This window comes from Rhamphochromis sp. 'chilingali' (assembly GCF_963969265.1).
Source record: "Rhamphochromis sp. 'chilingali' genome assembly, chromosome: 13".
Classification (NCBI taxonomy): Eukaryota; Metazoa; Chordata; class Actinopteri; order Cichliformes; family Cichlidae; genus Rhamphochromis; species Rhamphochromis sp. 'chilingali'.
In genome coordinates, this window is record NC_137940.1 from 24,800,545 (window position 1) to 24,811,777 (window position 11,233).

The 11,233-nt window shown below is 38.8% G+C and overlaps 1 protein-coding gene across 2 annotated transcripts; it reads right to left on the reverse strand.

The window, feature by feature from the left end:
• Nucleotides 1-489: 489 nt before the first annotated feature.
• Nucleotides 490-3,947, reverse strand: hbegfa (heparin-binding EGF-like growth factor a). Of its 2 annotated transcripts, XM_080901707.1 has the most exons (6): nucleotides 3,721-3,947; nucleotides 2,686-2,937; nucleotides 2,387-2,585; nucleotides 2,143-2,295; nucleotides 1,944-2,030; nucleotides 490-1,820 (listed from the first exon to the last, which is right to left on the reverse strand). In XM_080901707.1, exons 1-5 carry the CDS (start codon nucleotides 3,761-3,763, stop codon nucleotides 1,958-1,960), a joined length of 720 nt encoding a protein of 239 aa, XP_080757833.1. In that variant the 5' UTR covers nucleotides 3,764-3,947; the 3' UTR covers nucleotides 490-1,820; nucleotides 1,944-1,957. The 2 variants fall into 2 exon arrangements, with proteins under 2 accessions (XP_080757833.1, XP_080757834.1); XM_080901708.1 differs by lacking the exon at nucleotides 1,944-2,030.
• Nucleotides 3,948-11,233: the final 7,286 nt, after the last annotated feature.

Here is an 11,233-nt window from a genome sequence, read left to right on the forward strand (position 1 = left end):
GGCATCAGTTATTTGTTGAATTGTAAACGGTGGCACGCACAGATAACCCCAATTACATATAATAACTGAGGAAGGATTTTTGATTCAAGATCTATGAGCACTGGCTAAAAATAATAACAGCACCAATGTGCAGGATACAGGTGTCTCAGTTTAAAGCGACTGCTCACACGCCAGAGACGGGAAATAAAAACATGATGTTTGCTTTAATTGCAGATCCTGAACGAGCTAGAAGAGCAACAGCGGTGTTATCGTTATTAAGACAGGCATTAATGCACGGTCCAACTCAGGAAGCAAATGAATGACTATAAGTTTGGAATAATAAAGATTTAACCCTGCGATAGACTAGCTATCTGTCCAGGGTGTACCCGCCTCTTGCCCTGTGACATCTGGGATTGGCTCCAGCCCCACCATGATCCTGAATCGGATAAGAAAGCGGGTGGATGGATGGATGGATGGATGGATGGAGAAATAACAGAGAAACTCCAGAACTCACATATTGAGATGTTTATTTATTTATTTTTTATTCTGCTCTGAAAAGAAAATCACAAATATAAATCACTTCAAAATTGCAGGATTTGAATGGATAAAGCACTTGAATTCACATTGTTTTTCCTTTTTTCTTGACAGCTTAACAGTTTCTCCTCTAACAATGATAAGACATAAACACAACATATTTATACCCAATTCTTTCTACAGTGCATTTCATATGTGACTCCCTTCTAAAAAAAAGAAAAGAAAGAAATACAGATGTTGAGAGCACAGTTCTTGTGGTGCTTATAATCAGTACATAGCAGTGTGCCTAATGATCAGCGTTACCTCTGAAACTGAAACCTAACGTGAAGTAACGGTCCCCGAACCTGCAGGATAAAGCCGGGTGGGGGGGATGGGAGAGAGTAGGGCTTTGCCCTCCCTCATTACCAATACTGATGTGCCTTTGAGCAATTCACTGAACCCACATTGGAGCCACTTAGTGGCTGACAGAAGAGACTGGTTGCCCCAGGGGCAGTTTCCAGGTGTGACTATGAGTAATCGTGAGTGTGGTCAGTGTTGGAAATCATCTGAACCATTGGATCATTAAAAATAATATCAAATAAAATAAAATCTCGCGTATTCAATGATCAATTTATTAACCACAGTGCTATTGATCATCTAGTGAGTGCCAGAATTAAAGTTTATGCCATATTTTTCATGAAATACTGAGCTTTTGCTTCGTTTGCTTCTGTTTCATAAATAAATAGCCTCGAATAAGAAATATAAAAACACTTTTTTTTGTTTTATTTTAAAAACTGCTAAAAGGTGGTTAAAAATCTCCATAAATACAGTTAGCTTAAATAAATAAATTAAAATTATAAATATACCGTTTACTGTACACACACAAGAAAAAACAAATCAACAAAAAAAAAAAAAAAAAAAAAAAAAAAACACGTGACGGCATTGAGCAGGAAAATACAAAATGTTGTCTTTTGAGAGAAAGAGAATCCAGATTGAGCTCTGATTGTTGTTAAAAATCTCAAATAATTTCAGAGACAGAGTCAAGACGCATTCCTCCTTCTTCCCGTTCCTCGTCGCCTGATTCTCGACACACCTCCTCTGAGCGGTTTAATATTCCAGTTCCAGACCGGGAGTTTCTTCTTCTGAAGCCATCAGGAATACATTCACGTGCCCACTCTTTATTTGAACGGCCAGCAGAACATTGGGCAGACGTCCTTCTGTTCTCTTCTTTGCGTACGTTCAATTTATTTTCCTTTTCTTTTCCTCCGGGACCTCCTGTTGCTGTTCACTTTTCATTTTCAGCTGAGGTAGAATTTCTACATCTTTGCCTAAAATTTAAAAAAAAAAAAAAAAGGGGGGGGGGGGGGGGAAATGAGTGAAATCTAGTCGCACTTGATAGCGGCTGATGTCAGTCGGTGTACGTGTTTGTAGCCCTTTCCCTAACCACTCACCTCTCTTTGTTGCTTCAGTGGTTGGATGCTGACCCTAGCTTCACCTTCTCCTCATTCTCTACATCATACTCTCCCCGCTTGTGAAACCTGGAATAAACGAAAGGAAGCTCGTTCAGTCTTCTACGTATCGCCTCGTTATTAGCTAAGATCCTAACCTGTGCATGGCTGCGAGTGCGTGCCGGGCGTGTGTTTCGCTCACCTGAGCATTAACAAAAGTCCGATGATGGTGAGGCACAGAGACGACAGCACCACCGCCACCACCGCCAGAGCTGTGGTGCGGTCGTAGCCCTCTCGGGACTGCGATGGCAGCAGGATAAACTGACACCTATCGCCGGAGTAATTATGGTGGCACCTGCGAAGAGGACGGTGAAGGGAAAACTGTTAATAATTGATCGACTTGAGGTGCGCATGATGTGCAGGTAAACAGAGAGCTAAATACTCACACGCATGATGGTTCACGGAGGTCTTTCAGGTAAGTGCAGGTCCCGTGAATGCAGTAATCTTTGTACTTCTTCAGGCAAGGATTCCTCTTCCTTCCCTTTCCTTTTCCCCTCTTCTTTCCCTTTCCTCTCGTTGTTTTTCCCTCAGTGTTTTCAGCTTCCAGGATGGTAGAAGGATCTTTGGGTTTGCTTGACATGGCAACTAAAGTGAGAAAAAAAAAACAAGACCAACAATTACATGTACTGTCTTTGTTAAAAGCCACTTAAAAGCACCAATTTAAGACATTTTTTAAGTGCCTTACCTCTTGGCAGCTGCAGTTCATAGTCTCCAGATGTGCCATCTTCATACTCTTCATAATAGTAGTAGTCATCATCGTACTCCTCCGCCTCGCCATCCTTGCTGTAATCTGCTGTTGTCGCCCTCACGCCCCGGTTCTCCTCCTCCTCTGCTCTCCTGTCTCTGGTTGTGTCCAGGAGGCTGATAACAGAGGTGTGCTGCTGCTTGTTGCTCTGGTAACGGTCTACTGCAGCACCGCTGGCCAGTCTGGACATCACTGAAGGAGCAGGAAAATCAAACGTTATGAATGAGGTCCTCTTTTGAACATATATACACCACAAAAACAAACAACAAAAAAATCACAATCAGAAAACTCTTCCTCTAGGGGACAACCAGCAGACAGGTTAGTGCATCAAGCTGGGTGAGCCTTCTCGGGCAAGTTGAAACATGTTGTACAGGAAGAAGCTTCAGGCAGGATTTTTTAGGGATGCAGTAATTACCCTGCTGTTCTCTCTTAGGAAATACACCGGATCAGACATTGTCCTTAGGGATTGATTGAGTCAATGCCCAGCTCAGGATGCACTCAAAAGGACGCCAAATTTTAAACTGAGTGACTGAGTTTGACCCGCATGTTTAATGTCAAACAGACTTTCTGAGTTACTGTCCTCAAATTCGTGGACCTTGAGATATCGGCCTGGCACACAGCCTTCCCCCCTCTGTATCTCATAACACACGCACAAAATGCATGGGCAGACAGTTAGCTAATGTCAGGCAAGAATATGAGTTAAAAATAAATGTATCCAGTTACATAAAGCATGCTCTAAAATAAGAGAGATGACCCCATTAGCTCCTGAATAGGCTGGCATCATGAAAACTGTTGCCTAAAAGATTAAGTTTACACGACATGTTATAGCTCGGTTATTATAGAGAGGATTACACTGACAGCCAAGAAAGAGAGAGACACACACACACACACACACACACGCGCGCGCGCTCTAAGTGATCCATTAATGAACACAGAAGAAACACTGGTTAAGTTGCACAGGCACATGAAACGTACCCAACGCGTGAGCCAGCAACAGCGCAACAGCGAAAATCCTCATGGCTTCCAGTAGCTTTAAGTAGAAAAATTATTTAAATTAACAAAAAAAATCTAAAAGTTATATTCCGTCCACCTCTCAGTATTCCTTCTTTTTTTTTTTTTTTTATATGCTTTTTCTTTTTTGTTAATAGAACTCCTCTCTTCTCCTCGCGTCCCTGCTGCCGCTGTCTCCTCTCCAGAAAGACTGGCGACTGAAGCTCACGAGCCTTTTAGCCTAGATAGATATCCCCGCCTCCTGGGTGTTGCCAATAACCACAAGAGCATGTTGCGGCAATTAATTCGTATTTTAACTCAAATTATCCATCATGTTACTTGGTACTCCCAAAGATAGAAAATAAAATACAAAAACTGTCGGGAAATTAAAAGAAACAGGAAACTGAAACTTAATTTAAAAAAACAAAAACAAAAAAAAAACTAATCCTTGGTTCCTTTTGTACATATTGACTCATTCTTTCTGTCTGAGTGCCGTCATAGGGTTTGGTTGTGTTTAATCCAGGTAAATCCGGTGGTTAAAGCAGTCACAGATTTAAAGTATGCGTGTCACAGAATCAGAAGTCCAAATATTAAGTAAGATACATTAACAGTCCATACTTACATTTAAGCAAGATAATTCAACAGCGAAGCTGTTGAAGAGGAGGACAGGAAACGTAGTAATACATGACAAAATATACAACTCTGCAGTAAAAACTGGAGATCAGATGATGGGCTTCACTTTGGCTCCAAGTATTAAAAGCGCCTTTAACGGGTACGAAATGTGAGCGCCACCACGTGGTCAAGGATTACACTACACTGTTTTACTGTTTAGGTTCAGGTAGTTTCCAGAGTTAGAAACAAGCGAAATTAACTATTTATTTGAAAAATGTTTAACTTTGACTTACTTTTTTTATCAGCTTTACAGTTAGTCGTGTTTTCAAAATTTCACAACAGACATTTCAATACAAACACCACTTCTTGAAGGGCAGCTGGTTCACAGTAATGTAGACCTCCCAAATCTAAATAAAGAAAGGCTACAAAGCATCATCAGGCCACTGTGATGCCAAAGGTTACTAAAACTTAAGGCCTTTCCTGTGCGTTTCTATTTTCACTTTGTTTTGTGATAACACACGTTCTTTTCAGTTATCTCCCTGCCTTCCCCTCTTGTTTTTTTTATTTCAGGTAACTGCAATCAACTACAATGTTTTTCCACACAGACTTGGGTAATTTGAGAAGCGAGGTGATGAGGTGGTTAAAACTGTCAACTCACAACGTGAAGGTTCTTGGTTCCCAGGGCTTCTTGTCTGTCTTACTTCTCTCCATGTACTCCAGCTTCTTCCGCAGTCCACAGATGTGCAATTTAGGGTTAATTGATGATTTTAAATCGACCATGGATAAGTGTATAGCATAGTGCTGCATAAATGTATGTTTCAAATTGCTTTGAATGGTCAGTAAGTCTAGAAAAGTGTTGTATAAATGCAAGTGCATTACATTACATAGAAAATCTACCATTACTCCTCTAAGTGCAAAAGGAAGGACGGCAAGCTCCTAATACGTTTATTCACTGCCAGTTGATCTTTTTACTACTGGTGTCATGCAGTTCTGAGGTAACAACAATTATTCACAAGAAAATTATCTTTTGATTGCAATGTGAAATTCTCCCTTCAGCTCTCAAGTGCAAAAAATACCATCAATAGGTTAATAGCACAAGTGCTTCAACTGGATTAAAGTATAGTCTGACTTCATGGATGGCTGTGTTAACAACATTCTTAGAATTAATAATTAAAGTTGGAGTCAATTTAAAGCAACACAAAACGGATCAAATAAAGATAAAATAGATACACAATACATCAGTATCACAGCTTTTGATGTTATTACTACTGCTGGTTTTCTAGAGATTTATGGGCTTTACTTCTAAGTGCATATTCTTACGATTCCCGTCACAGTAAAGCCTCTTTGGCTAAAGCTTAACTACGTTGTAGTGTGTGTTGAGGTCACATGTAGGTCGGCTGCTCACCACGTATGGGGGTAATGAATATGTCTGCCCTTTGTACTCTTAGGCATAGACTAACTCTGATGTGACCGTAGACAATAAATCTGGTGCGCCAGAATGTCATACTAATGAGATTCTTTTAAATACACGCACAGTGATGATGCAAGTCTGATCAGAAACCGTTTATTTCCAGGCCAGGGAGCAAGAATGAGAAACAATTCTAAAAACATAATAAAATTACCACCGAGCCTAGATAAAACAATTCTAAAACTGGTAAGAATGCAATTTTCTGTATGCACTAAAAATCCCACCCAGTCCCACAACCCAGGACAAATGTTCGTTATGGGTTCACAGGCCAGAAATTCCTCTTGCGGAGCTGATTGATAGGTAATTTATTTCAACATGTGAACAATATACAAGTACATTTAGAAAAGAAATGAGAGAAAAAAAAATATACTATACAAATTACATACAAAAAAACATTCTGATTAATTTACATGTTGAAACGGAGTGGGAAGAAGTATACACTTATTTAATCCCACCCCTGTCCCATAAATTATCAGTGAATATTTAGTCAGCTTCCTTACTGATATAATTTGTAATAAAAATAGTGAACAGATTTCTGATATACTATATACTATAATATCACATCATGAATTTTTTGTTTGTTTGTTTTTAAATAGAGACATTCACTTAATTTAAATATTTTCCTTTTCTTTATAGATCGAGAAGATCATATTTTTATAACTCTTTTTGAACAGTTTTATGTTTGGACATTGCTTTAATTCCATATTCAGTTTGTTCCATAGTTTCACTCCTTGAACAGAAACACAAAAGCCTTTTCTTGTAGTACGTACCTTCATTGTTTTGAAGTTACAAAAACCCCTTAAATTATAACTTCCTTCTTTCAAAAAAAAAACAAAAAAAAAAAAAACAACATACTCTGAATATTACCTGGCAGTTCTTTATTTTTTGCTTTGAATAGAATTTGTGCTGTTTGGAATTTCACTATATCGTCAATTTTCAATATTTCAGACTGCAAAAATAGTGAGTTTGTATGTTCACTATAACCTGCATTGTGGATGATTCGAATTGCTTTCTTTTGAAGAGTAAAAAGTGAATGTAATGTGGTTTTATAGTTATTGCCCCAGACCTCTGCACAATAGCTTAAGTATGGTGAAACCAGTGAACAGTAGAGAATATGAAGTGATGTTCTGTCGAATACCTGTTTTGCCTTGTTTAGTACTGTAATGCTTCGTGATACTTTGGAATGAATATATCTTACGTGAGCTCTCCAGTTAAGTTTTTCATCTATTATTACCCCCAGAAATTTATTTTCACTGACTCTTTCAATATCAACACCATTTATTTGAATCTTTGCATTTGTATTTAAACTACTATTTCCAAATAACATAAGTTTAGATTTATTCAAATTTAATGATAATTTGTTTTTATCAAGCCAGAACTTCACTTTACTTATTTCATTAGTCATATCCTCCAATAAATTCTGCAGATCATCACCAGAGCAAAAAATGTTTGTATCGTCAGCAAAGAGAACCATTTTTAATACTTTGGACACTTTACAGATGTCGTTAATGTACAAGTTGAAGAATTTTGGACCCAAAACTGACCCTTGGGGTACACCACAAGCAATGTCCATACATAAGGAGCAACCACCATTTATTTTCACAAACTGCTTTCTGTCACTTAAATAACTCCGGACCCAATCTAAAACTACCCCTCTGACACCATAACGTTCCAGTTTTCTTATTAATATATCATGATCTATAGTGTCAAATGCCTTTGTCAAGTCTATGAATAACCCAGCCACATATTGCTTTTTGTCTATGGAATTTGTGATGTATTCTATTGAATCTAATAGTGCCGATGATGTTGATCTGCTTGATCTGAATCCGTACTGACTCTCAGTGAGTAGTTTATGTTTATCTATAAATTTTTCCAGTCTGTTTTTAAACAGTTTTTCAAGAACTTTTGAGAATTGAGGTAGTAAAGAGACAGGCCTGTAGTTTGTGAAATGGTGTTTGTTTCCAGATTTGTATAGAGGTATAACTTTTGCTATTTTCATTCTGTCTGGAAATCGACCAGTTTGAAATGATAAATTACAGATGTATGTAAATGGTTTTATAATAGCCTCAATGACTCTTTTAACCACTATCATATCAATATCATTACAATCCAAAGATTTGTGATTTTTACATTTGACAATTTCAAGAACTTCATTTTCATCAACGGCTGTGAGAAACATAGAATATGGATTTCTGTCAATCAGTGTATCGGGTTTTTCCTGTGCTTTCCCAGGATGAGTGATTGTTCTTGCTAAATTTGGTCCAGCAGTTACAAAGAATTCATTGAGACTATTTGCCACAACATCCATATTGTATTCTTCATGGTCATTACAAATGAAATACTTGGGATAGTTCTTTTGTCCAGTCCCACATTTTATAACACTGTTCAGGATTTCCCATAATCTTTTATTATTATTTCTATTTATATCTAATTGCTTCTTATAGTATTCCTTTTTACTAAATCTAAGTATATTAGTTAACCTATTTTTATATCTTTTGTATCTGATTTCAGCATCTTTAGTTCTCGTTCTTAAGAACTCTCTGTATAGAGCATTTTTCTTTATACATGCATTTTGCAGACCTTTTGTTATCCATGGACAGTCCATATATTTCTGTTTCCTACTATATTGCTTTATTGGACAGTTGGTATTGTACAGTAATGTAAATATTCTAAGGAATTTATTATAAGCACTATTAACGTCCTGTTCCTGATATACTTCACCCCAGTTTTCCTTCAATAAATCTTTTTTAAATGCATTCATTCTTTCTGTTCTTACTCGTCTGTACTCTTTTTTACTGTCCATTTTATTGATCTTGTAATTCCTATCATAGATTGTAAAAATTGGAAGATGGTCACTTATGTCGTTAATCAGGAGTCCACTTACAGTCTTATTTTCAATGTCATTTGCAAAAATGTTGTCTATGAGAGTTGCACATTGTGATGTAATCCTGGTAGGTCTAGTAATTTTAGGGAATAGATTCATACAGTGCATTGTGTTTATAAATTCCTCAGTGGTTTTATGTTTATTTGGGTTTAGCAAATCAATATTGAAGTCTCCACAAATGAAAACTTTTTTCCGAGCTATTTCAATAAATGTTTCTTCTATCCAGTCTTTAAATGTCTCAATACTACTACCTGGAGCTCTGTATATACAGCTAATGATTACATTTTTACTTTTTTCTTTACAAATTTCAACTGTAATACATTCTAGTACATTATCAATCACCATCGTCATCTTTTCCACCACATTAAATTTCAAGGATTTGTCCACATACAAGGCCACTCCTCCTCCTCCTTTGTTTCGCCTAGTTATAAATGTGAATTCATAACCCTCCAGTTCAAAGTCTGTTCCTTTTTCCATATTGATCCAAGTTTCTGATAAGGCAATGACACTAAATGGATGTGAAAACTGGTTAAGATATTCTTTGATATGACTAAAATTAGCATAGAGACTTCTACAGTTAAAGTGGATAATTGATAATTTATTCTCAGTTTTAATCCTCTGACTGTAGTCTTTATTTGTATAGTAGCAGCAATTGTTATTGTTAGATGAGAAAAAGTTGTTGTCTGGATCTATTTCATATTCCAAGTCGTGTGTATTGTGATCCATATAGTTAAATGTTTTCAGTTCCAATTTATCATATTCCGCAACTGTCTGACTGATGCAGCTGATTCTTCCAGATGTATCTGAGTTCTTCCTTCCAGTGTGTGTCATAAGTGAGTGTGTGGTTGTCTGTTACCTTGTTTGCCGTCCAGATCGTGTTGCTCACTGATATTTTTCGAGATCCGCCATATTTTTAATGGTCAGAACTTTGGCTTCCTCTGGTGATCCGTTTAGTTTAATGAATATTTTGCAGTTCGTCGTCCAAGTGCCTTGGATTTTTCCCAGCTTCTTAAGGTGTCGCGCTTTTTTGGCTATTTCAGCGTTGTGTTTGGTTAGATGTTCATTGATAAAGACATTAGATCCTTTTAATTTTCTTCCTTGTTTCAGCAGCGTAATCTTGTGCTTTCGATTTACAAACCTTAATATAATAGCCGGTATGTTGCCGTTCCTCCTGGGAAGAGGGTGGCATGCTTCGACAGAGTTACAGTCCAGGGCAATCCCTTTGGACCGCAGGAAAGCAGCCACCTGTTGTTCCGTGGAGCTAATGTCAAGCTCTCCAGGTTCCTCGTTGCTGTCAGCGGTCACCGCCTGAGCGTATGACCGGGGTTTAATATGGAGCCCAGTGATGATGACGTCGTTTATCCTGGAGTATTGTTCCAGGTCAGCGACCTTACTTTCCAGGTATGCAATCTTTTTATCTTTTTCGGCATTTTGGATGCGGAGGAGCTTTACCTCCTCCACAATTTCAATGATATTTTTCTGCAGCAACCTGATAGTAGAAATTTCCTCCATTATGAAGTCAAGGGACTTTTTAATGTCCTCGACTTCCTCAGCTGTCGGTGTCCTCTTCGGCCCCATTTTATCTGGTTACCCTGGTAGCAGGTTCGGTCAGCTGATTCCTCAGTCAGCTGTTAGCCTGGTAACGCGTTGGCTAGCCTGCAATTACCTCGTTAACTCCGTTAGTCCAGTCCAATATCCTGTATCAAAGTCGTAATCCAGACAGGGTTGTACCAAAAGTTCCAACAATGTGAGTAGTCTTTGCTCCAGAAATTGATGGCCAAATTTCAAAAATCCACAGGCTGCCATGCTGCGTGCATGGCAGCCTCGTCCCAGGCAGACGAGGATGAGCCTGCTATCCCCTTCTCGTCCCTTTACTGGGCCCATCACATCCCAGCTCAGCTCGCATTCTGCACTGAGTCCGTTGCTCGATCGCCTCCCCTCGCGTCATCGCCCTGTAAGTAAACAAATAGGGGCCACAACCATCGTCCTGGAAGCTGCCCTGGCTTATAGCCATGGCGACCCTCTCCCAACACGGCTGCACCCGGTGAACAACAGTGGAGACGCTACTCACAAATGCTGTCAATCACAGGCGTTGTCTCCTATTGTCGCCGTTCCTGCTGTCGGGACTGCGTCGCTACGTCACACTCACCTGTCCGTCTCCAGATGAGGCGCCGCACCCCCGCGATCAGGCAGTGATTCCATCCATCTATCTATCTATCTATCTATCTATCTATCTATCTATCTATGAATGAATGACCTGGTCTTCTTGTGTTCCTTTTCATATCGTGTGCCTCTGTCATCCCAAGCCCCAGTCAGCTTCCTTTTAAAGGGTCCCTTAAACAGCTGATAGGCCACCTCTGGACACACCCATGTCTCAGGTGATCACTATCAGCTAATTTGTCCCATGCCCAGCCAGTCCACAGTGGATTAAAACAATGTCAAATAAGCCAGTAAAAACCATGCAATACAAACAGAATAAAATCATGCAAATAAAAACTAAACTCACAAATAAAGACTAAAAAACAGAATAAAAC